Raw genomic sequence first — 26,617 nt, 5'->3', positions numbered from 1 at the left:
GTTGTGTGCTGGGAAATGGTCCTCATGGTGAAAGATCTGCCTCTTATTACACTGATTAGACTGTTCAGCTGTGACAACATGATCGCACTTGTTTAAAATCTGACTTCAAGTCTGAGCCAGCAAGCAGACATCCAAGGCACGGGTGTGACAAAAGTTAAAGGGACTGTTTGGATTATGTGAAGTGGGGTTGTTTGAGGTACTTAGATAGCGGTCAGCATGCTCCAACTTTGGAGAAGCAGAGAGGAGCACCAGCATGGATTCACTGCCTGCCTTCATCAGTTAATTAGTTTGTGTTATTGGGTGACTTCAGTGAATGCTAACTAACCTTTAAAAACACCAAAGTCACACAATAACTCAAAACAAACTAACCAATCGAGGAGGTAGCAGACCAGCAACTCCTGTGCTCTGCGAGGTAAAATGACTGTTTTTGTTTAAGGAGCTCGGCTGCTATGGAGAGAACAATATTTAGCTTATATAATGAACTGATACTGATGTTTTATGTACTTAAAATGCATTTTACTGCTGACCATAGCAGCACATTGGGGGCATACAAACCATCTACTGTAGGTAAAAGACTGACTATGGATGAGCACCTCACACAAACCCACTTTAAAAAAATCCTAACTATCCCTCTGAACACATTGTTGTTATTTAGAATAGAGGTTTACTCCGAGTGTTACCTTTGGGCCAGGAAGTCCGTAGCCAGTCTCCCCAATCGGTCCAGGAGGACCACTTGGGCCAACATCACCCTACAACACATGTTAGAGCTAATTAGATCCAAGTTGTCGTAAGGCTTCTAACACAATACTGACATTCAGTGGTGGAGTGGAACTACTGTAAGTACATTTACTTACTTTTAATAGCACTTAAGTACAATTTTGAGATACTTACATATTTATAAACAAAGTACTTTGCAGATTGAGATTTTAAATACAAAATCTGATGATAAAACATGATGCATTCAACAGTCAGGTCTGCATTAGCCTGCCAATGGGCCCCAGGGTGAAAGAAGAAGAAGATTGCTATTGTGCAGACGTGAATGTTGACAATTCACGATTTAAAACATTTAAAACTCGGGAGATCGGAGTAGGTTTACCTTGGGCCCTGGGACAAAGCGGCCTGGTGGACCAGGTAAACCCAGTCTGCCTTGTGCTCCTGGTTCTCCCTGATGAAGATCAACACAAGCCAAGTTAAAAAACATTAACTCGTAAATGATCTTTTCTAATCGCTCCTCATCATTTCTGCACTTCCATAAGGCCTTGGACAGGGTCTCAATGCAAAAAAAAAAAAAATACTGAATGTTTTAACAGCTTATCATGGCTTAATTGGTCCTCACCTTTGGTCCTGAGGGTCCAGCAATGCCAGGTGGACCAGTCAAACCCCTGATTCCTCTTTGGCCCTGGTCGCCCTGAAGGATCACATTGGGAACACAGTTACTAATCTGACAGCTGTGACTTTACTTCCAGTATAAACAGGTCAGCACTTGCTAAAAGTTTTGCAAGACAGAGAGAGCAGAAGGTGTCACTTTTTGTCACCTTTTCACCCTGGGTGCCAATTCCAGCGGCCCCCTCTGGCCCCCTGAGACCGACAGCTCCTGGCTCACCCTAAACACACAAACATATGTATTTTATTACTTTCAGGGGCTTGATATTGGAGCAAACAGCCACATGTAGATACAACAGGTGGTCAGTTAAACTACCTTCTGTCCAGGGGCTCCGTCCTCCCCCGGCAGACCCGGGACACCAGGCGTTCCTGTTGATCCTGGCTCACCCTGAGGACACATTCATGGACCTGTGTCAGTTTATGGATTGGTAAAATAAAGATGGTTGCTGCTGATTTTTTTGACTCACCTTAGCTCCAGGGTCTCCAGCCCCTCTCTCTCCTGGGGCGCCAATCTCGCCCGGCAAACCTTGATCCCCCTGCAAAACGGCAACATAATTTTCATTTTAGCATGGAGCTGCGCAATTAATCATAACATGGCCAAATCACAGAAGCTGAAAAGGTAAAATGTGTAACAAAACAGCATTATAATGAAGAGATGCCCTGACTGAAATCTTGTTCTCCAAATGTAAAAAACATGTTTGTTTGGTACAAGAGTTTTTTTTTTTGCCTTGTTCCAACAATGGCAGCACCCATATGGGTGCACACTGTAAATGGTAAACCATAAACTAAAAGTATACTTGCCTGTATCTAATTCGAATAATACATACTATTATATGGTAAAATATGTTCTGCATTTAAATTGCTGTCAAAATATGTCACCGGTGTTATTAGGCAGCTGCTTCTGCACAAAATTTATTCAGGAAAAGTGATAGCATTAGGAAATATACAACATTTGCTGACTTCTGTGGATTAATTTCTGAAACAGCTAGATGTATAAAATGTATAATGACATCTGTTACCTCATGCTTTGTTTCCCCCTCTGTTTTGCTTGCATGTGCAAGCAGACTGCATAACTGAGCATGCAGTTGTGTGTTCACTTGCCAAAGAAACATCAGCTTGTCACAGTCAGCTGCGTTTTTTTTTTTTTGTTTAAGTTTGGTGTCGTGCACCTGGAACATTCTGAGGTCAGAAGTTGGAAATTTCAACTGAGAAATCCTGACCTTTGACGAATGCAGCGTAAATCCTCAGGCCTGTTGATTTGGAATTAACGTGAAACTTAAGATTGTAAGTGTAAGTACAAACCTTGGGTCCAGGCATGCCCTCTCCTGGTGGGCCCCTGCTCCCTGGTGGGCCCCTTGGTCCTTCCACGCCCTGCAAGGATAAAGGGAATCAGTAATAAGAAGAGAAGCTATTGACTAAACATGAACACAGGCGTTAGTTAAAAGTGCCATTAAAAGAAAAAGACTACTGCACTGATTTAGCGAGGCAGTCGTCTAATATTGTTGGGCTCGTGATGGACAGTTTAAAGGGGAAAAAGAAACATCTAAAAATGAAGAAGCAGAACCAGACATATTGTTTTTTCCTCCACACAGTCTTCCTTGTCAAATTCTGGTACATACTTTAACCACAATGCAACTCAACCGCCAACAGTCTGGTCTGAGGTTCAGGTGTATTATGCTAATCGTGGCTAATGTAGCTTCCAGCTTGAGGCAGAGATGAGGAGCAGCTACAGTGATCTGGTAAGTTCACCTCCTTCTAAATTCACATTTTTTTTTCCATTTTCAGACTTGCAGTCTTTAGTCCCAGCTGACACGGACTCAAGTGACATCACTTGAGGCAACTTAACACACTTCATACAGCTCCAACTGAAGACACTGGAGGCTTTATACGACTTCTCTTGACATCTGCAACAGTACTTCCTAACACCTGGAAACAATACAAGCTCAGGACCAGAAACTGACGCTGCCAACTTGTCCTTCTTACTGTTTCCGTGAAGTGAAATAAAACCACGGCTCTACAGACCGATAGCTCAGAGCATTTTTGATTGGTTGATTAATGTACACCTTTTTTTTCTGTCCATGAGTCTTCTAACTATTTACTCATTTTGAGTTTTGCTTAAACACGCCTTTGCTTCAAACAAAATCAACTGAGCATAAGAAAAAGCTTTCTGGTAGTGGACGCACGCACACACACACACACACACACACACCTGTTTCCCTCTCGTCCACGTCAGTGAGCAGTGGAAAACAGCCTTATTCTGACAGTAATTAACTTGTGTTTTGATATCAGGGAAGCGATCTCTGCCTCAGCTGTCAGCAGGAAACAGTTTCCTCTGAGTCTCCAGCTGTTGCTCCAAAACACGAACAGTTGTGCAACTTGTGCATCATGTTGGTTTAATTATGACAGGCAATCAGACAGACTGACCTTATACAGCGGCTATGTCATCATATCTAATTCATCTCGATCCATTATATTATTTGGAATCTAGGGGTTAAAAAGGCGCTCAAGCCCCAAATAGCTTTTGCCTCTTCCTATTCATTTATTCAATAGCCGTAATAACTGTTTATTTATTAGCAGCTCTTTGATAAACAAGACACAAGAGTCTGTTGCCATGCTAACAACTCTTTAAAGCCCTACTTAGGTATAGGGACCTGAGCTAAAAGCTATGTCAACATGCTAAGGCACCATTGTAGTTTAGTGTATTAGCATGCTAAAATTAGCTACTTAGCATGTCACGCAAAGAAGCTGAGGCTGATCGGACTGTCATTAGAAAAACTTATTTTAGCCTCATAAAAAAAACATTTCTAACAATTTTCCAAATACAGCGTGCACTTAAACAGATACTGTGTTTTTTAGATGACTAAAACACATGTTGCTGCTGGCCCTGTTCACAGCAATTTACTGCTTAGCTTCCATGCTAGTACTCCACTCTGCTTCTTTAAACTGAGGGCGTACTGATTGCCATCTCCTGTAGGTAAGACACTGACTATGGATAAATACTTCATACAAACCACTTCAAATAAGTGAAATATAATGTTCAACCGTCCTCCCCACCCCAAACATTTTTGTACAGTCTCTGATAAAGGCTGGTATGGACTTCACATTAAGAATAACATACAAAGCCACAGTGGGAGTCAATTTAAAGTACTTGCCTTCTCGCCCTGTATGCCTACTCCTTGGAGGCCGAGGGGCCCAGGAAGACCTGGTGGGCCAAAGTCCCCCTACAGGTGCAGACAAGGAGGTTAATGATAATAGCATGCAAAGACTGATAGTATAACAATGCATCACACAGTGCAATTCATGATTTATTGCATGTGGAAAGCACCCAACTGTGAAGCATTATTTGCCAAGACCCTGTGATTTCCTTTTGGCTCAGTAATGGATAAACACTACTGCTGTAAAATCTCTTTGTGCTTATCACTTAATGTCATTTGCTTTTTTGATTTAATGTATTTTCATCTGTCATATGCAACATAAACATAATTAATTTATGACATTAACGCAAAGAAAACCCTTTAGGCACTGGTTTGTCATTACCACACAAAAACATAGCAATTATCTGTGATGAACTTCACCACGAGGCTACAGTAAAGCTGTCAGCACAATCTGTGCCAAGAACTCCCATGTAAGGAGCTTAATGTTTTTGAAGATGCATGTTTTCTACTAGGACACAGTTTCATTCATTCCCAAATGTTAACGTCATGTTCCAGTGACATAAGATGAATTATGTAACTTTAAAACACATTTTAAATCAAGTCAGTGTCTTGTAGTCGTGTCCTGTAAACGTCTGTGAACTAAAAGATTGCCAGATGGCTGCAGAAACCTGCAAACACATCCTGAAAGGTAGAGAGAGAATACCTTTATGTAATTGTATGACTGTGCCAGTGCAGAGCTCGCTTTCCCACATTCATCAGCCCAAAACTGTGAAGCTGCTCTCCTCCCACACTATCCAAGCTTTAACCTTGATTCATCACCTGCAGACTGTGACCTCCTATATAACACTGAATGCATTCAGTGGCGGCTCTGCCAACTCTTGGCCTTCTTTGCTACACGACTCGGGCTTTTTCTTCATGCCTGCGTGAAGGCATTTCAGCCCGGCGTCTTATTTACAACCTCTCTGCTCTCTACCTTGTCTCCTTTGATTCCAACGCCCAGCTGTCCTCTGGGCCCCCGCGGCCCCTCCAAGCCTCGCTCTCCCTGTGAAGACAAGACAGAGAAGTTATTGCATTTTGCTTCTTGAAACAGAAATTATTATATATGAAAAGAATGACAACAAAGGAGCATAAAAGGATAATGCAAAGGCCTGGAAATATTTCTCAGGCTCTGGAAAATCATATTTTCACAATTCTTGCATAATCTGATACGATGAATCTCTGAGTGTAAATAGTTTCAGACTATAGAATCTAAATGTTTGCTTTTTGATGGAGGTTTGGATAAAAACATTCCTGTTTATGTTGGTGTCTACATGTTGAGCTTGGGGTGCAGTTGATGGACACCGCTGTTTACAGAGACAGTAACCAGTTTTGGCACCAAGTGTGACTTAATTATTTCTGCGGATTGTTACCACAGAAACCAACACAATGCTTTTCAAAGCCACTGGGGCTTTAAAGACCACTCTGCCCCCAAATGTTTTTTTCCTCTTGGTTGCCTCCCCTCAGATGTTTGACATTTACTACATAAACTGATGTAAAGTTCCCACACAGTTTGTCACTAGAGGGTTGTTTGAAGGGGCAAAGTTTCTCTCTGCATGAATCCATATGAGTAACTCATGACATCATAAAAGAAAAAAATAACAGCAAGCAACATGTAATTTTTAGACTTCCAAAGTCCTAGATATTGGCTGCAGAGGTGTCTGCCCTCTCTCCAGTATAATGGGACTCTGCTTGTGGTGCTCAAAGCACCAAAAGAAAGATAATCCACACACCTTGTCGCGAGCAGTTTCATGCTGAAACTACTTTCTTTCGGCAGTAGAAGCTACGAAAAATACTTTGAAAGTATGTTCTTTCTACTAGAAAGAAAGTAGCTCCCACGAGAAACGGCTCACAACAAACCGAGTGCCATTTAGTGCCATTATATTAGGGAGAAGATAGAAGAGCTCTTCGGCTGCTATCTCCAAAACTCTGCAACTAACACTCAAAACGGTGAGGTGGTTAAAAAGAATTACAGGCCAGGTGAAAAATGTGTATTTTTGATTTTGGAGTGAACTGTCCCTTCAGTAGAAACAAGAATCTGCAGCCATGCTAGCAGCTCTCTGTTTTGAGGCACAATAGTGCTTTGAGCTGAATTCTATTCAGCTAATTCTATTCTAATTCAAGCCTTCTAACACGCTTATAATGACAACGCTAACATACTGATGTTCAACAGGTATCTTATTTACTATAGTCACTGTCAGTAACTCCTGCAAGACTTAACAGTGCACTGTGTTTTAGAGCATCCGGCATGCTGGCCTGAGACAGACACTACAGCAACCACTTTGAAACAACACTTCATTAAAGCATCGGTTTGGCAAATATCTAGAAGTGAACGATGCTCACAATAAATCGTGAACAAAGGGTCAGTCCACAAGCCAACAGCTGCAACGTTCCTCTACACAAGACAAACTCACAGGATCTTTTAAAGGACCAGTTACCTTTGTTATTCAACAGCAAGTAGACAGACACGAACTAGACTACAGTGAAGGAGTAAATGGAAAAAAATGACCATGAACTAATTCATTTTTTGGACTGTGCACTTGAAGGTGTTATGAAGGTGAACTGGTCCATTGTGGCTCTTTGTGTGAACTTGCACAACACTGGTTATAACAGGTTATTCTGGGAGGAACATGGATGTTTAAACATAAATTTCATGGCAATCCATTGAGTAGTTGTTGAAAAATGCTTAAAAGCACAGATGTGAACCTCATGTTGGTGCTGGAGGAACAGTCAGAAGATCACCAAAGTCATAAGGATACCTCGACTTGAGAAAAAAAGGAAACATTACTGCTTTGATCCCCTTGAGCACAGTTTGTGTTCAAATTCTGTTCAGTGCAGACGCCTCACTTGCACTGTTAGAATGAGCTCAGCTTGCTGTTCCAGATAATGTTTCCACGCCTTTTGTGATGATCGGGGTGTTTTCCTGCCAGTTCAATAAAAGTTTTATATGACAGTCGACTCGCAGTATGCTTCCAAAATTAGACTCAGACTCAGATGAAACACACATGGTTAGACTCTGCTTGGCTTCTAGCAAAAGCGTGTTTCATTTCTTATGAATTCAGCTTTTCGAGGACGAGGAAGAGGAAGAATCTGTTATTTTTTTGTTCCAAAATGACAAAAATGCAAATAAAAACAGAATATAAATGTCCACTCATTCTATCTATCTATAAGGTTGGGACAGGGGCAAAAAAGACTGAGAAAGTTCTCTAATGATAATTTCAAAGACACTTTCTGCGTGTGTTACGACAGCATGGCTTGTCCAGGTACCTGACTGGCCTTTCTGCAGTCCAGATCTGCCTCCCACTGAAAATGTGCGGCGCATTATGAAGCGTAAAATACGACAACGGAGACCCTCGTCTGTTGAGCACGTGAAGTCATATATCAAGCATGAAAGGTACAGAATTTAACTTTTGAAACTTGCAAAACAATTAGTGTCCTCAGGTCCCAAATACTTACTGAGTGTTTAAAGAAAAGATGATGCATCACAGCGGTAAACACGCTCCTGTCCCAACATGCAATGTGTTGCAGGCATCAAATTCAGAATGAGTGTATATTTACAAAAACAATGAATGAATGTATTCAATTGAATACCATTCAAAAAGGATTTGCAAATCGTTACGATCTGTTTATGCAACAGCGTCTTCCAGCTTTTTGGAAATGGGGTTTGTGTTGTGTTAGGTGCTCACTGTGTACAACTGGGCCAGTAGTGGTGGTGGATGTGGCCCAAGGCCCGAGGCACCTCCATTTTTGCACATGGATAGTTTCTGCATACTGTTTGGACATACTGGACAGAAATATAACCCAAAGCAGAGTATTTCACATGTCTGAAATGTGTCTGAAGGGGATCCATAAGTATTCAAAAACAGAAAAAAGCAGGAAAGGAACTACAGTGAAGGATTAGAGCAGTAATCCAAGTTGACAGTAAGTACAATGAGATGAGTGCAGCATAGCGTCTGGCTGTGTATGACTCTGCAGAGGAGTCTCATTTCCCTTGAGAACATTTCCAAGGTCACCCAAGGACAACAGAAATACAGTGACAGACACAGACATACATCGATTAGCATATTAATGCCGCATTTGCATGCCAGCTTCAAAAAGTATAGATTTATTGTCATGACTCTTTGTGATGTCTCGTTCTGGCACACAAGCCGAGGTGCTAATGATGTGGAAAAAGGGCAATATTACTGCTGAGCTCCTGTGAATCTGGAGCTTGTCGTGACATGTCATGTGAAGAGAACGCTCCTTTAGAACGAGAACGCCATCTGCGAGTCCGCGGTCAAGTCTCCTGTTGAGGAAAAAACGAGCACCCCCGAGGCCAGACTCTAACGTTGAGAGATACACCTCCTCCTGTTCATGGAGCTGCTGCCATCGCAGAGGAAAGTCGACTTATGATAAATCAGATGAAGGTCCAGGGTGAGGTGGAAAATATGATTTTCACCTGAGTTATGGTTGCTGCGCCTGCTGATTTAAAGCCGCTCTGTTAGTGTTGTAACACAGCCAAAAAGTGATTACATTTGTCATTACCTAAACACATTCCACTGACTTTATCGCTCAATTTAATCTCCTGCATTTATCAAAACAACAAAAGGGTTTGGTCTTTTACACCTACGCATTTTAGACCAACAATGTGAAAGGAAGCACTCACAAGGCCTTGCAATTAAATGCTATTGAGTTCATAAGTGCAGTTCACTTATAGAGCTGATATGGCTTCGGGGCAGATGTTTAAAAATATCTAAGCATTAAATTAACTCTGGTAGAGATTTCTGTTGAATTAAAAAAGGCATTAAAGCAATTCTGAGCCAATTTTACACACCTGGAGGAAAATTATCCCTGATAATTTGTGCACGCACGTCTGCAGCACGGGCACAAGTCCCTTTACCGTTCTGTAAACAGACTATCATAATTGTGGGTACAAGTTTGAATATTTTGGAGTATGACAAAAACCGCATTTTAGTTCTGTTGAATAAAACCTCAACCTACTGCGTACCGGTATTTAATTTCAAGTGGGCAAAAAAGGAAAATAGCTGGGGTTTCTTGGGCCACACAGAATTTTTTTTGTCAACCAGTGGCTAAAAATAACTCTCACAGAATAATGTTAACGGATTTATTTCTTCCTCCGAGCCCTGAGGTAAACTGGCAGAAAACTACCCATGATTCTTTCATCACAGCTGACCGCATTTGTTGCACAACAAACACATCAACTGGAAAAGTAAAATACTTGTCAGTCCATTTGCTCTGGAATTTTGTTTTTTTCACAGTCAACTTCATGTCAGTTCAGCCTTAAGAGAGACACTTGTTGTTAACTTAGCTAAGGTGAGTTTCTTTGTAGTCCACCAACTGGCGAATGGCAGGTGTGGAGTGGGTGTAGTCCTGTTACATACAGCTTAGTTTTATTTATCTTATCATACACATGAAAGCCTGATTTGCTCTTGTTGGCCATAGAAAAATTAAAAGGGCTGCATCCGTCCTGCAGGCCGTGTGTTGAATAGGCCTGACTTCCAGAAAAAGAGTTAAGTGCCTAAGTACCAACTTAAAAATCCTTAAGGGCAAAGGGATATCTGTATAATTTTCTATTATTTGGATTTATTTATTCACTTGACAGTTTGATTACATTCTGTAAATTTTACATGGCCCTTTTGAACTTTTCTATGTCCCACAAGAGGCTGCTTGCAGATCAGGCTAGCATGTGTGTGATACGACTAATAAAACTTAAGTACGTATCTCAGAGCTACTCTGAAACATCTGAAACATAGACTGGATGATCTGAACCAATAAGTCAAGCCTCATGTTGCACTCTGGGCTGGTGGGCCAGAGGGAAACTCATATTATCTAAGCTAATAATAAGTTTCACAATGTCTCTCTCGCATCTTAAGAGATGTAAAGTTGAAAGTACTGACAAGTATTTATTTACTTTGCCAGCTGCAACAAGTAATAAAAGTTAATTGTTGTGTTTATTGAGCAATGACTGCATTCTGCCAGTCTTCCCAAGGGCTCGGAGGAATATATCTATTATCACTGTACTGTGAGAAGCCATTACTTGATAAAGCATTCTGTGTGGACACCCAGCAGTTTTCCTATTTGACCCAATTGCTACTGAAGTTGAAAAGCCCTGAACTAAATGCTGTTTCAGAATTTCCTCCACACTATAAGGAGTCAACGTCTAGTGGTGAAACACTGAATGGTACATTTGAATGATATCCGTCATGTGTAATGTTGGAATTATAGAATAGAAACTGCAGTTCAGGTCACTTAGAGAACGCAATTTCCCGGAAAAAAATACAACGTAAGATAACGACATCAGAAAATGATGATGGAGGTTACATAAGAAAAGAAAATGCAATAAGCTGCGATAAGAAACATGTCTAATGTTTGGATTCTGAGCACCTGTGTGTGTGTGTGTGTGTGTGTGTGTGTGTGTGTGTGTGTGTATCCACATGTGGGAGAGAGACAATATGTGTGCGTTTGTGTACGTGTGCGTCTGTTAACCCTGAGAAGAGACAGATGCAGGAACAGACTCATTCTTTCCCCTCTCTCTGAGTCACTCACTCTGTCATGTCTTAAAGTGTCCTGGCTATTTTCCTGCATTATCTCTGCATCTTCCGCTCTGCGCCGGCATGTTCTCATGTCCTCTAGCGGGGACGATCAATGGACCGGATCACACGATGAGGTAATAAGAGCCATACTGCTCTGCTGTATATGAATTTATGGCACTTCTGTGTTGTGTTATTATGTCTTGTAACCATACACGTTGTCAATTTCCTGTCATTACGTTCTGGAATCTGGAACCCAGACGGGGCCTTTGCGCATGTCGGTGTGTAGGTAGGTGGATTGAAGATGAATGCATGAAATGGGGTCAACAGGGTTCAGAGCTTTTAACTGAGAGCATGAGCCTCCAAGGAAAAACTGTGAGCCCCAAGAGCCCGAGACATAAAAGACACTAACTCACCTTTGGTCCAGGCAGACCTTCGCCAATCGGTCCTCTCTCTCCTTGGACTCCCTGCGGCCCTTGTGGCCCCTGAGTAAAACAAAATGATGGAAATTACCACTGGAGGAACATAAAAAGTGACCTTTTAAACAATTAAAACCCATCTCTAAACGGCAATTGTTCAATCATAGCTTAGCAACCTTAACTCAGCCCAGCAGGTGTCTCCACATGGAACTGTAGTAAGAGCAATACTCAGCTTTTTATTTACATTTTCAGAGCCAAAAACACCTTTTACGGGTCATCAAATTCTTCAAATTTCGATTTTCTTTTCAACAGAAATGAGCCCAGCACATAGCTTATGTAATTACAGGAAACAGGAAAGGAGAAAGTTGATGATGAGGTTGCGAAGGTCAATTTATAAAATCTACCAGATCATATAAAACTGCATTTGTGTTGTGCTAGAGTGGAAAGCCTCACAGGCGGACAGTAGCATCAGTAACTGGGGGCTGGGGCTTATTGAAATGTTGCACCGCCGCCACCTGTAACCCTGGCGTGAGGCGTGTGTGCTGGTGTCTTACCGGTGGTCCAGACTCGCCAAGTCCCGGAGGACCGGGAGGCCCTGGTTGCCCCTGGAAACCGACATCACCCTGTCGAGCGTGAAGAAACGAGACGAGTGCAGGAACAAGGTGTAACACAGGTGGATCATTATGTTCTCATGACTTCATTTTCCATAACAATAGGGTGTAAGACTTTACCTTGGGTCCCGGAAGGCCGATCCCTACTTCCCCTTGGATTCCAGGTGGCCCAGAAAGTCCCCTTTCCCCCTATAAAAATACAGGCAGGGACAGACATGTCATGCAAATGCTCAAACACACTGCTTCGTTGGTTTTGTTCCTGTGTCTAAGGCCTCATTTTGACATGATTGGACAACAGTTATGCTGTCCAGGTATTCAAATTTCATCGGTTTTGTCAAATCTAGTTCCTCCAACTCCACATTTTTTTCTTACCCCTAGTATCTAGCTACTTTTAAAGGGGGGTTTAAATGTACTATGGGGTTCCTTCATTCCTTCAGTCAAGACTTTATTGGTAAAGAATGCAATTATTCACTCAGAGGCTGTAAATCACGGCCGTGGTGTGCAGCAGGAGGGCACACAAGAGGCGTGAAGAGGGCGTGGAAATGTTAGTAGGTGCATACCGGCACTTTTTCCCCCCCTCTCCCCTGCCCTTTCAGGCAAGTCGGGACAGCGTTTAAAGCCAGACATTAGTCTGCCATTCAGGTGATATAGGATGACAGCCAGACAATCAACATGAACATTCTTCCAAAATAATTAAGGAGGGAACACTCGGTGGGGAGCGCGGGCTCATGGCAGAATTGGCAGCTATAACACGAGAGGGGGGGGCCTTTAAAAAGTAGGAACAGACAAATAGGTTGACAGGGTAATAACAGATGAGGGACTTGAATGAGGGGTTTCAAATGTTCCAGTGCTGATGGATCATAACTCACAAGTAAGTGCTCAGAAGTATGGTCACCAGATCAGTGTTATCAGCGTGGAGGGCTACTTGACATTTGCGATGTTATTTATGTCTGTGATAAATTGATTTAATCTAAACACATTTTAAATGTCAACCTTGTGAGTGTAATGTTTTTCTGAGATGAAACACTTGGGGACAGAGAAAACACTTTATTATTATGTCACGTGGGTTTTCTCACTTTATATTCTTCCTGCCATCAACGCATTTCATTTTTCACTTCTGCCACTCCGCAGGTGACCAGGTTATTCATCGTCTCTGCGCTGATGAATCTGCTGACATGGACGCCAGTTTCATGCAACTATGAAAGAGACTTAATTCAAACCAGACTGGAAAAGAGTTTTTGCCTCCAACCAAGGAACCCTGTACCCTTCAGATGTGCATCTGGTTCTGAGGAAGGGTTAAGGCCAGTCTTTGGCACAGAGTAAATTCCCATAAATGTAAAGGATGAAGGGAGGAAAAAGTGCGATTTACAACTTTCTTAGTTTCCTTTTCTACTTAAAACACTTCCCAGATTTCAGAGGTTTGGGTCAAACATGTCAAAAAGCGATTTCAAAAGCAGTAAGACTGGGTCACGTAATCAATAGATTTGTGTACATGAACACAAACTGTCATGTCACCCCGTTTTTTTATGACAGCCTCTGACAGACGACTTTCAAAGTTATAAGAACAAACAGTATATAAAGAGCAATAAAGTCGGTTGAATACAAGACTTTCATGCAAGAGATCTAGGATTTGTTTAAAGGAAGTAGTTTTACCCAAACCATAATTTCATGAGCCAAACCAAGTAATGTTTTTAACTTAAACCTAAAACTACAAACGTCACCTGAAATGCTCTCAGAAAGCTTTATTTTGAAATTGTAACCAACAACCAAGCAGACTAGCAAGCTTATCATCTTTATAAGTGCGCTTTCACAGGCATCTCGGTCTGAATTTATCTGTTAAATTACTTTCTGAAGCCTATATTCGTGTCCATGTACAGAAATCTAATATAAGTGTATATATAAGTGTAATATGTGTTGGGAATACTTACTTTTTTACCCATTGGACCTTCAGATCCGATGTCGCCAGGAGGACCAGACAAGCCCTAGATTGTGAATAAATGTGACAGTTACACATCAGGTATTGCACAGTAGCAGTTATTGCATTGCATTTAGATAATTCACAGAGCTCTTAAGGCTGCCGCTTCAATACTTCTGGGTCATTTCACTCAGTTAAGAACTGGTAGTGGCAATTTAAGTGTTATTTTCTCGTGTTTTTAAAGTTAGAATCCAATTAAGGTCTTGTGAAAATTATAACAATTTTAACAACATTTCTATTCATAATCCATGTCAGGATTACCATGACAGTTCACGGTCATACGGACGTCGCTCTAATTCTCTTTGGAAGTTAAACGAGAATGTCTAATGCCGTCCCTTCAAAAAGTATTTGTCATTTTGTTCGTGGGTGGTCGCGTTTTAAAACTGATGCACGACCCTCATGTTGGCAAGGATGACACGACCTGGAAGTATTTCGATTTTGCGAGAAAAAGGTCAAATGTACCGTGATGACCATAAAGCAGTGAGTCTATATTACAACTGATAAGATCGGCTGGCGACAGTTGTCATTTCAACCAATAAAATTGAAGAATCAAAGACTCATTGTTAATAAATTTCGAATGTTAAAATCTACCACGTTTGTCACTGTAAAATGCACATGTGCCATGTTCGAATGATAGCTTGACAGGTGGAGCAACAATAACTTTTGGCGCATGGAGCTTAGCGAAATGTCAGTTGGATTTCATAATAAACAGAGTTTTAGATTTCACCTGAAGTCCACGATTTCCTCTTGGGCCAATGGTACCCTCAGGACCCTGGAAACCAAAAGGAGCTGCTTAAATTCATAACTCACAGTGATCATAAACAATACTTTTATCTTAAAGTGGTTAGGTTAGATTTAATGAAATAAAAAATTAGGTTAAAAGGATACGGAGAGTGAACATGAACTAAAATAAAACTATCAATTTCCTTGACTGAATCACTGAAGCAATGACGAAAAACAAAATCAAATTGCTACGACAAATTAGACTTGGTTTTAAATTTTTACAACATTAAAGGACAACATACTCTGTCTCCCTTAATTCCAGGTGTTCCACACTCCCCTCTTTCTCCCTGAAAGAGAATAAAAAACTGTTTAGTGAGGTCTTTAGCATAGCATCATTTTGCATAATTTCCGGCTTATAATCAAATTCCAAAGCTATCCCATAACAAGTTTGTGCAACTTCCAAGGAGCAATTTATCTTGGAATAATGGCTTTTAATATCCCAGCCAGGAGCTGGTTTGCAGCGACTAATGACATGGGATTTACGTAATTAAATTCCTTCGAAACCAAAGTAACTATGAGACACTTGTAGACAGACTTGACATTAAACACAGATGAAAAAAAGGAGAACAAAATGGCATGATATTTTCAATGTCTTTTCTGTGTATGCTTCCTCTCAAGACACTTTATCAGGTCTGGAAAACATAATTCTCCAGTTTCTCTCACTGTTGCAGATTTTCCACAAGCGTGGGAACCCGATACCTTGACAATTCATGAGGGCATGTGGAGATATACATGCAATACAACTGAATCCATACAATACCTTCTCTCCTTTGTATCCTGGTTTTCCCTGTGTGTACAAAACAGCATTGTTAAGTCAGGCGGAGACAGGCAACAATTTAAACGCTGCCACACACACCACAGGACAAGACTTTTTCCTTTGAGAGCAATGATTTAAGTGAATGATTTTCGTACTAAGATCTTCAGCTCACCTCTGATCCTTCCCGACCTGGAAGTCCACTCAGCCCACTCTCACCCTGAACAAAAGAGGGATTTTAGTTTTACCAGGAGAGGCAGCCACATCATGTTTGTGTTATGGAACTGATAGTTGTGAACGGGCAGCACCTTCTGTCCTTTCGGGCCGGGGCTTCCATCCTCTCCGGGTCGACCCTTCTTGCCCTGTAGATTAAAGTCATGAAGGCTCTGTTAGACGATAATGTGCCAAGAAATCAGGGGCTCTTCAGAGTGACAGGTATGTAGCTCTGACAGATGTTTCTGCAACTACGAGCCTTCGTCAGAGCTTAAAGGGCGAAGCATGACAGCATGGTATTTATAGCCTCTGGGGATGTATGAAATCACCTGTATTAAGGAAATATAATTAGTATACAGTATATATAGTGCTGTACATACAGCCAGCATACTACATAATTACAAAATGTTTTCAGGCGAACTTGTTTTATATTTCCAAAATGTCAAACTATCCTTTAAGGTTACGTATAAGACGTTTAAAAGATGTAATATATGGATCAATTTTTACTTGTTCCTGTACAAACTGTCTTATTTATTACCTGTGATCAAATAAAAACAAATACTAAAGTTAATTTCCATATTTGAGAGGATGACAGCAGCGTTTTGTGCTATTTTTGCATGATAAAGTACAAAATCATAATTCAGTTCTTTTGGACAGCTTGCCCAGTTGCCCAGTCAGGTAAGCGAGTTGCTAGATTTACTAGCTCGACATGGAAATTCTTATTGTTGAGCCCTGCAGGAGATATTTAAACAGCTGTAAATGTTTTACTTTCATGTAATGACGGCCAATAGAATAGTCTTCCTTTTTATTAGCTGCCTTATGTTCTGCGATACGCAAGTGTTGACCTATATAGCTTCATGGAAGCGACATGTTTGAAGTCTGTCATGTATAAAGGCCACTCAGTCTGGGAGCAGATGAGTCAGAGGGGTTTTCTTCTAGTTGTCTGCATGTGTGTGAGAGGGCTCACTCGAACAAGTGTCTGGCTCTTCTCCCTGTGTGTCGTGGACTGTGCATGTTCCTATCCTCCAAGTATCTCCCTGGTTGTATGTGTCTGCGTGCACAAAGTGCTTCCGTCAGCGGGCGCCTGCTGCCGTGATGTGAAACAGCTTTTGTTCGGAGCGTTAGGTTTAAGGGCGTAATTACTCTGTTCTCATCCTGTGAAAATACATCAAAGCAAAACCGCTACGTCTAATTGTGGCTGACCTTCTCCGTGTAATAAAAGGAGCGTTCACATCACGGCATTGCTTTGGCAGGCAAAGAAAGTCATGCATGTAGCATCTTATCCACCGAGTGTGTGTCCTCAGAAAATCCCAAGTGACTGAGTTCTTTCAACAGACATGATTCTACTGATTTCCCATGTAAATGTCTGTTTAGGCCTGTTCTCAATAAACTGTAAGAGGAATGTACGGCATTCGCTTTACTCTCACTGCTGCAGGGAAACAGAGCTTCTCAAAAAACACACGATTTACTAAACCCCCCCCCCAAACCCCTGTAATTATGTAGCCCGTTAGCATCAAGGGTGCCTTTGTCAGCTGCGATATCCTCTACGGTGCTTCAAAGGGAGCCAGTTTGGGAGTAATTGTCTTTTAAGAGCAGCAGAACAATACATGCGGCCTTTAAAAAGAGAGATTTGATCCTAGTGTCTGCAGCAGAGGACGGCCAATATGGAACCACAGAGTGTTCAATATTAAATAAATGAAGATATCTCAAAATAAACAGTAATAAATTGTCTAAAATATATAAATGAACAAATAGTTTGTGGTAATAATTAAAACTGAGCTCATTGTTAGTAGTTTCATCATTCTTTTTTCAGTGTTACTGGATATCTCCTTTTGCTTATCTTACCAAGGCTTTACAGAGTTCCTCTGCAGACCAGCATCATTCACTGGGCTGGTTTTGATCTGCCATTTGGCTGGTTTTGTCACACAGACCCTGGCTGTGAACTTGGTTTATTATTCAACATCAAAGTGAAGTTGGTGTCAGAAGAAGAGGACTTTATCATGAATCATGCTGTTCTTCTTGGCAAGTTACACCCTGCGCAGCATTCAAGTGCTTGGATTAGCCAGGCGCCCATGCTCATAAGAGTAAGAGAAAGCTTTCTGCCAGAAAGGCTTTCTAACACACGGTTAAAGAGTCTATTTTAAACCCAGGATCTTTTCCTAAACCTAACATAGTAGTTTTGTTGTGTAAACTTTATCAAGCAGTTTTCTATCAAACCCACATGCAATTAATACAATGTAAGTGCAAAAGAAATGTTTTCAAAGAGCTGACTTTCTTGCAGGTGATTTTCATACGTGAGAAAGATCTCTGTTTCAAAGTTTTTTAAACTTCAGTGTTGCCTAAACCAAAGCAAGAAGTTTTTGCCTAAAATTGGCCAAACTGTGATCAAAAACTGAAGATAAAACAAAACAAAAGGACTAACCTAGAGTCCACTTGTCTAAAAATGTGTTTTAGAGGAGTCAAACCTCAGTATCTTGGCTGAGAGTCTGGTGTTTAACTTCTTGTGTGTCACTGACTACAACTTTCTTTCAAACATGGACAGTCTTTATACTGTGTCACCTGACTTCCTAAAGCCTTTCTGTGTGCCATCTGATGAGCATGGACACTTGTCATAGCTGTTGAATGCTCAGAAAAGCAGTGGTATCCATCATTACATGACAGGGGGCGTGTGATTGGCTGAAAAGTGACATTATAAAATAAAAAGTGACATTGTGAAAGGTGACATGAAATAAAAAGTGAGATTATTAAGTAAGAAATGTCTTTTGACATAAAAATGTCATTAACTGAGTCCTATAAAACCTCTAATATGAGAATGATGAATAATAACTTTATAATGATAATTATTTATTTAATTATTCAGGTACAGGAAACTGCTGGGTAGAAAGAATACTTACAGGCGGTCCGCTGGGTCCCCTCTCCCCTTTGTCACACGCACACTGGCTCAGAGCCAGGGGACACTTGAAACACAAGTAAAGACGAGTCAATAGAACCATACAGAGACATAAATCAAGAAATGTGAGGAAAGACCGCCGTCTGGAGACTTACCCCTTCATCCGCCAGTGCGGTCTGTGGAGCAAGAAACACAAGAATGTCAAGATGTTGTCACATTTACTCCATATGTATATATTTATACTCCAGCAGCAGACGTTCACACAAAGAGATCGAAGGAAACTAATTGAAAATCACTGTCGGATTACACCAGAGCTGAAAACACCTGCTTCTCAAACACCCAATTAAACTTGTTCACTGCTGGCCTTGGTTCAGTTTGTCAGATGGCCTTCAACCTCTTCCACCTGACTCTGTGAGTGGACTCACATCCCGCACTTCCTCTTATAAAAGACACTTCTTGCCCAGATTTTCACCCCACGGCTCACTTTACTCTTCAAAGCTGACCACATTCTCTACACGGGGGGGAATGGTCGAAACTCCGCAGAGACTAAACACAAACCACATGCATTGATCAGTGAAACAGCCTCGCTAAGCATCTCGGGGATGTTTCCGTGGTAGGGGAGGGGTGTCTGCAGACAACACAGACAGTCTGTCCGTTCTTAGAGGATGGAGTAGCGCAGTCCAACGCTGGGACTGAAGATGAAAGACAGTTTTTCTCAGCTGAGACAAAGGCACATGCTTATGACATACAGATGCTGCCTGTGCAGGATGAAAGTCTGATTGTGGACTGGCTGCTGCTGCCGGACTCTTGCATGCCAGCAGAACGCAGACTGTCAGATTCAATGCTGTTGGAGCCTCGGTGCAAGTTTTCTATAAAGTTTTCCCTTATCATATTTGGATGTGTACCACCTGTGTCAACAGTGAACCGGAGTTTGAAGTGGTGTTTGAGGAGCTGCTTGAATGATGTAGCGTGCATGCACGTTCCTGCTCTAACTGCACCCGATTTTCCCACAAAGGCTTTTTAATGCGGAGCACATGTTACAGCCAACAGCCTGGTTGTGTCTGCAGGATGTTGCTGCGCAGCACATGTTCTAATTATCTTAGTGGAAATTTATCATCCGTTTATGGAAGTAACCCCAATCACTGAAGTCAGGATAAATAACAGAGAAATAAAGAAAAACTTTAAGTCTCAAAACATGCAAGACGAATTTCAAAGCTTCACATTTACTGCAGATTTCAAAGTGAATTTCATTTTACAGTGACGATTACTTAAGTGATGACAGCAGTCTTGTTACTATGGCAGCAGGTAGCAGGTGTACATCAGGGATGCAATAAGCCAAGAAATCACAGTAGTGGGTGGTGTCAAAGAGAGCACAGGGGAAATAAAAGTAGAGACGCTAACATTCGATCCTTTTGGCAAAAGTCTGTCTGCATAATGCTCTTTGAAGCATCCTCCTGTCATAAATTACTGTCCTTAAGTATCAAACATACATGCAATTTCAATAAGTCCGAGTGCCAAAGAAATATGAGAATGTTCGAGCTAACAAAGTGATTACACAAGTCTAAAATGTACCCATAGAGCTGACTTTGAGGAATTTACACAATCTTGCAAGTGATTTTGTTAAATGAGAAAGATTTTGTTACGAAGCCTTTGTGAAAAAAGCTGAAACTTCCATGAATAGGGAGGAATCTCGTTGCTCTTGAAGTGAGACTATGTGGCATTTGTTAAACAAAGAGAAACAAAGATTAACAGTGGCTTATGTCAAGGGTTGGGGAGTAATGAAATACAAGTAACATCGTTACTGAATAACTCCATTCTATTACCACGCAGCAGACGAGATGAGATGCGCAGCCAGGACACGGTCAGGAAAAAATTTTGGCATGTAAATACAAAGAGCATTTTACTAACATATGTGGCCAGGGTTGCAACATTACAGTACGGTGCAGCTTGCCATTAACAAAGCAGCTTTCTGAATAAAAACACTTCACATCTAATTTGAAAAAAACACACTAATGTGCTCACATCGTGCTAACGCTGAGGACGGAGGGTGTTGCACACTGTAACGCCCACTGAGGAAAATTATTATTGTTATTATTAAGAGGAGGAATGGGTTGTTTTCAGATTATGAACGCACTTTGAGTACAATTCTCTTCATCTACAATTCTGCATGCAATCTCAAACCAATCAAAGTTTATAATTTACTCACAATCTCCTTGATGACTTTTTCCACAATGCCTCTGTCCTGCAGGTTGTGAAGGTATCGCGAGGCAGGGGAGCTAGCAATTAGCCTCAGCTGAGCTATATTGGCGGGCTCGTTGGCTTCAGGTGTGATGCCGATGGTGAAGAAGCGGACGCCCTGGTTCTTGGCATCAGCCACGGCTGAAAATATGTCCGGGTTCCTGGGGTGCGAGATGCCGTCAAAGAGCAGGATGGCGACCTTGATGCTGCTGGGAGCCGACTCCTCCAGGTAAATACGGGTGAGGTTGGTGATGGCGTAGGTGGTGTAGGTGCCGTGGCCGATGTACACGATGGGGGCGATTCGGGCCTTGAAGTTGTCGGGGCCCCTCCACTGTTTGAAGGTCTGCTCTATGATGACATGGCTGCTGTACTGAAGGAGGGCTGCACGGGAGCTGAGCCCCCGGCCTGTCTGCAGCCGGAGGCCCTGCAGCCGGTCCATCACATCCGAGGCGAAGCGCTTCTCCTGAGCGTGGTTGTCCTTGGCGCTCTCTGAGCTGTCGATCAGAAAGGCCAACTCCAAACTGCAATCTTCATCAACAAGTGCTGAGAAGGAAGAAGAGTGAGTCGTTTATTAACTAAGAATTACGGGAACAGTCTGACATTTTGAGAGATATTCTTATTCGCTTTCTTGCCGAGAGTTAGACAAGAAGATCTCCACCATCAAAGAAGAGGGAACAACTGTGCTCACATCAAGGGCAAGACAAAAAATTTCACTGCAGGGCATAAATGAGAAATGTCTGCGCACTGTTCAACTCCAAGTCAACTCAAATCCCTGTCACCTGCTGGTCAGCAAGTAGCAGTCGATTACTGCCTCTTCCAGAAATCCCTGTTTTTCTCTTTGACACTTGCCTGAAGAAGATTTTGTAAATTGAAACATTAACTTAAAAGAGAATTACAGTTATTATTTGGAGCCTGACAGTGTGCCAACCTCTTTGTGCCCTGCAACATCCACACCACCCTCACAAAATCAAATACATTTGCCACCCATATTACAATTTTTGTCAACATAACAGGGAAATGTTGTTAATAAATGTATCTAGCAAGGCCCAAATGTGTTGTATCAGTAAAAAAGTGCCAACATATTTCACTTGTTTTCTGCCAAATGTCCAATTTTGCAGTGTATCAACAAATCAGTACTTCTAGCAAAGTAATTTTGTAGGTTTGTATAATGACAGTTAGCTTAGCATAAAGACTGGAAACGGGGGAACAGCTAGCCTGGGTCTGTCTACATGTAAGCATATGGATTAAACAAACAAAATATCAGATAAGGATTAGTGAGGCTCAGAGGTGGTGACAGCTGGGTTTTGCTACCTTTGGATGGAGCCAGGCTAACTGTTCCTCCCTGTTTGCAGTCTTTATGCTACGCTCAGCCAACCAGCCCCTGGTTGTAGCTTCATATTTAGCATACATGACATGAGAGCGGCATCAATCTCATCTAAGTTGAATAAACATTTTTCCCAGAATGCAGAACAACCGACCCTTCATTAGTCACGTCCCTTTTTGCTCTGCGCTCCAATGACAGATGAGCAGGTTTGGTACCTCTGTCAACTTTCTCCTGTCTTGTTTCATGTCTATCTGCTAAGCTCATCTATGTTACAAAGAAAACCAGAGACTTTTTGGGGACCTAGTTGATCTGCATCAGTTACTTGCAAGCTAGTCAGCTGGCACTTCACTAATATTGGCAAACCTATGATGTGAATATGTAGCTTTTATAGGAAAAGGAGAATACTGACTAAAGTAGGAAGCTTGCTCAACTGTTATTGGAGGACAGAGCAAAAAGGGGCGGGACTTAGGAAGGGTCCATTCTTTTAACTCTGTTCATAATCAGTCAGAACTAAAAGGACCAAGAAACTTTTTCATAAATGGAGTGGATGCCATTACATTTTGGCATTTCATCATTAGACAGTAGCTGTTTTGGCTTCATAACAAACCTGTGACTTCACAAACCACAAAGTAACAGCATATAATGTATTTTCCTGTAGTTTCTTTTGCCGAGTTGGTTGACTAGATTAAGATATATCATTTATTACTCTCATATCCAGCCCAATATAAAGACCAAACAGATCACAGCCAAATGGATTTCATGAGTCGGGGAGAAATTGTTATCAGTGGAGCCTTCAGGAAGGGTAAAGGTGATTTATTGACTGTTTAGACTCTATAGGCTGATGCCTTTCAAGAAAAGTGTGATAAGTTCATGAATGTGACATATAATTTTGAAGAGGAAATAAAAGTAACTCAACTTGCAGCACCAACCTTCAGCAATGGAAGGAGGTCACAGATCTAATATAGGCTGAGGATAAATCACATTAATCTTCACGAAAATATGTCACAGAGAGAATGTGCCTGGGGAAACAGGATTCTGAGCGAATAAAACATTTGGGTAACAGAGCACTGAACGGTCACACAGGAGATGGATGGCGCCGCGAAATCTACGAGATATGATCAATCCAAGTGGATTGCATCCTCCAGCGATGTCCTTGTTGAGGATCATGTTCTATTTTTTCACCTGTGGCAGTGGCACATTTTTTTTTTTTTGGATGATGAAAGAAGTGAAACATGTTCCACCTGCACAAATTCAACAGCACTTTTCAAAATAAGAGCATCAGTGGAACAAACAGCCCCTTGATAAAAATGTAAAAACGAGACTTACATTTGCCATTTAGTGGTATGGAATTGGATGGAAGTTGTTTGGTCTTCTTCCTGGTGGTCACCACCTCTTCTTCTTCATAGTCTTCTTCATAGTCCTGTGCCCAAACACCTTGAAGTCCCCACAGCAGCAGGAGCCAGTGCAGTGAGGGGACCATGACTTCCCTGAGAGATAAAGAGAAGATGGATAAAAAAGACCCAGACACGTCCTCACATTTTAATACCCTCCAAAAAACCTGCACACACTCAGGAGAACAAGCTTTAACAAGCATGCGTGTGCACGACTCAGGCATTAAGCATGCATAACTCACAATGCTGCTGACTTAGGTCTCCAATGTGTTCAGCTCTGCAAAGCTCCCCTGGCAAGTAAAGCAATTCAGAAGAAAAGTGCAAACAGGGAAAAGGAGATATTCTTCATTCAGAGTAATTTTGTCCCCATGTCCTGAGCATCAAGTAGTAGAGTCTTTGGTTGAGAGTCTTGCAGGTCAAGCAGGCACCTTATGGTGACCACAGCAGCAGAACAAGACGAAACAGCAGCAGTGCGTTGCCAAAAGTTTAGACTATATTCTGGCTCTCATGAGACTCAAATTGAAGCCATTCTAAGCTCACAGTAAATGAAGGGAAGTCCAGCCCTTTTTTTAAACTCACTCCCATTTTGGGGAGAGTGAGGGAGAGGTGGGGTGGGTGAGGAGGCAGAGCAATGAGTGCATTTCCCCCTTTTTTATTAGAGAGTGTCATTTTTACTTTGTTAGCCTTGCTGATTAAAACAGGAACAGAAATAAACACCCCTGGGAATAAAAAGCAATTTGTCTTTTTCATTAAGACAGTTGGTTAAAATCAAAACAGGGCTTTATCAAATTTTTGTCAGGTAGCAACCACTGAGGACATCAAGGTCAAGTCCTTGTAATATTTTAGGAATTTATATGTTAGTTTGGGGATTTATAATTACAAAAAAAAAAGACATTTTACATGTTTCTTAGGTTGATTCTGATGTTTCATTGTTTATTGGCAAAAAACAAATAACTTAAAGCATTAATTTACTTTTGTAAAAAATAACACAATCCTCTTCTTGCTGATGAAAAGTTAAATTCATAAGCAATAAAATGCATCCTTATTCAATTAATTAAAAACTGGTTTTGGTGCTACAGCCTTACTTTATCAGGCATGACCACTGACATATATAAAACGGGGGGCATGACATCTTAATCGCACCCTGGTGGCTGGCCGCAGTATAGGCCATAAACCCTGGTCACAGTTTGACAAAATATGACAAAAAGTTACTTTTTATAGAAGTTACCGACTGCAGTTTTAAATTATGGCATGTACATCCTGTACGTAAGCTCCAGGAACATGGAAAAATGGTGCACCACTGTTTTAGCAAGTTCTCAGGACCATGTTCTCAGCAACAGACGTACACCAAGGTAATTACACAAAACAGGGTTGCACATAGTTGCGTATTTATATTTACACAACCAGCACACACTAACATTAGCTTCCATTTGGACTCTTTTTACATATTCTCCAATAATCCAGCTCTTCAGCAGCTAAATGCTCACCATGTTCACTAGCTAGTTGCTCAGTCTGTCTGCCATTTGGTGCTGAGAAGGTGGTGTACAGTGGGTTTTTAGAGCTTTAGCTGGAAACAGCTGCCTGCCAAAAATGGCACTATGAGAGTTGTAAGACGGGAACCAACATAATTAAGTTGCAGGCCGTAAAACCTAAACAATGAGCTAAAGGAAGCTATAAAGCTCCATCAAGCCGAGGGGAGCTGCAAAGTAGATTCATAACTTATCATCACAAGTGACTCATTTCACATTACACACCATCATTTGATCCATTGTTGATATAGAAATATCCATTACAGCTGCTTTAATGTATTCTATTTGAAGTTTTCTTTAGTTGTGCCTCGCCCTTACGATCCAGAAAGCTGGAAAATTTTGGATAGGTGATATATACCTCGAGGCAACACACCTTGCAAGAGCAGTGTACCATGATACACCTGTGAAAACACCCGGAGCAATCATTTGTTAGTCTTTCTCTTGGCCTGATTTACTGTAAACATAGATTTCCAGAAGCTAGAAAGAAGTAAATTAGTTTTAAAGGTAGCACCAACACAGAAATTCCTTAATTCATGTTGAGATATCATCAAAATGGATGAGATCTAACCAATATGCTTTTCTTACACACTCGAGTCCACATTCATAGTTAGATTCTGTACATTAACACAAGAAGAAGTCTCTTTTCTGGCAGAGGTGTCTTCAAAGGCGGATGTGAGAGACGCTATAACAGTACACTTCTTCAGAATCGGTCCGGTTTTTATTGAAACCTGGTGTGTGTCCTTTTCGACACCAAAGAAAAGCCTCATAACTCCTTAATCTTATGATAATTCCTATGTAGTCCTGGATCAGAGGATTCCTAACATCCCATGAGACTGTCTGCAGCCATAAAAGCTGGAACTGGAATCACATAACTCTGCAACAGGGATGACGGCGTGTGTTTTTATTGCCTACTGTAGTACTGAAAGCAAGGAAAGGTGAGCTGTCACTCAAGAATGCTCCCTCTGAAAGATGGACCTCCTTAAATCTGCTTCAGCTCCCGTTCCTTCGTGTGGAGAGCTGATTAAGCAGAGCGAGGATTTATGGGAATTATTTTTGTCGTTTTAATATTATGTCTGTTTGGAAGTATTTTGCAGTGAGAAATAGGAAGCTGTCACCGCTGATGTCTGACTTTACAGTTTAAAGAGGTACTGCTTTGGCTGTTTCACATGAGTGAATCAAACTTTTATGGCTTAGACACTTGTTTTCTTGCATAATACACAATATGTGACAAAACTAGGACACGGTGTCGCTAAATTTCAATATGAAATGCCTTATACAAATGGAAAAGCACAGAATTTCTAGTCATGGTACGCCAAAATAGGTCAGCTGCAAATCCACATGACAATTTTGTAAAAAAAAAAAAAAAAGCATTTGGTTTCAGAGTTA

At 41.3% G+C, this 26,617-nt stretch overlaps 1 protein-coding gene across 1 annotated transcript in view; it reads right to left on the bottom strand.

The window, feature by feature from the left end:
* LOC146304742 (uncharacterized) overlaps nt 1-23,797 on the bottom strand; it is a 33,133-nt gene extending 9,336 nt beyond the window's left edge. Inside the window, exons 1-22 of the mRNA XM_084713698.1 lie at nt 23,638-23,797; nt 20,956-21,530; nt 18,905-18,925; nt 18,754-18,816; nt 15,955-16,008; nt 15,822-15,866; nt 15,653-15,679; nt 15,135-15,179; nt 14,837-14,881; nt 14,063-14,116; nt 12,255-12,323; nt 12,078-12,146; nt 11,521-11,589; nt 5,512-5,580; nt 4,536-4,604; nt 2,686-2,754; nt 1,851-1,919; nt 1,700-1,771; nt 1,536-1,604; nt 1,337-1,408; nt 1,097-1,165; nt 681-749 (exon numbers count right to left, since the gene is read on the bottom strand). Coding sequence (XP_084569824.1) covers nt 681-749; nt 1,097-1,165; nt 1,337-1,408; nt 1,536-1,604; nt 1,700-1,771; nt 1,851-1,919; nt 2,686-2,754; nt 4,536-4,604; nt 5,512-5,580; nt 11,521-11,589; nt 12,078-12,146; nt 12,255-12,323; nt 14,063-14,116; nt 14,837-14,881; nt 15,135-15,179; nt 15,653-15,679; nt 15,822-15,866; nt 15,955-16,008; nt 18,754-18,816; nt 18,905-18,925; nt 20,956-21,530; nt 23,638-23,791 — 1,917 coding nt within the window. The 5' untranslated portion in view covers nt 23,792-23,797. The remainder of the gene's footprint in view (nt 1-680; nt 750-1,096; nt 1,166-1,336; nt 1,409-1,535; nt 1,605-1,699; nt 1,772-1,850; nt 1,920-2,685; nt 2,755-4,535; nt 4,605-5,511; nt 5,581-11,520; nt 11,590-12,077; nt 12,147-12,254; nt 12,324-14,062; nt 14,117-14,836; nt 14,882-15,134; nt 15,180-15,652; nt 15,680-15,821; nt 15,867-15,954; nt 16,009-18,753; nt 18,817-18,904; nt 18,926-20,955; nt 21,531-23,637) is intronic.
* Nucleotides 23,798-26,617: the final 2,820 nt, after the last annotated feature.

Source organism: Lutjanus erythropterus, chromosome 24, assembly GCF_056507025.1.
Source record: "Lutjanus erythropterus isolate fLutEry1 chromosome 24, fLutEry1.hap2, whole genome shotgun sequence".
NCBI lineage: Eukaryota > Metazoa > Chordata > Actinopteri > Lutjaniformes > Lutjanidae > Lutjanus > Lutjanus erythropterus.
Note: the sequence above shows the minus strand (reverse complement) of the source record. Positions and strands in the feature narration are given on the sequence as shown.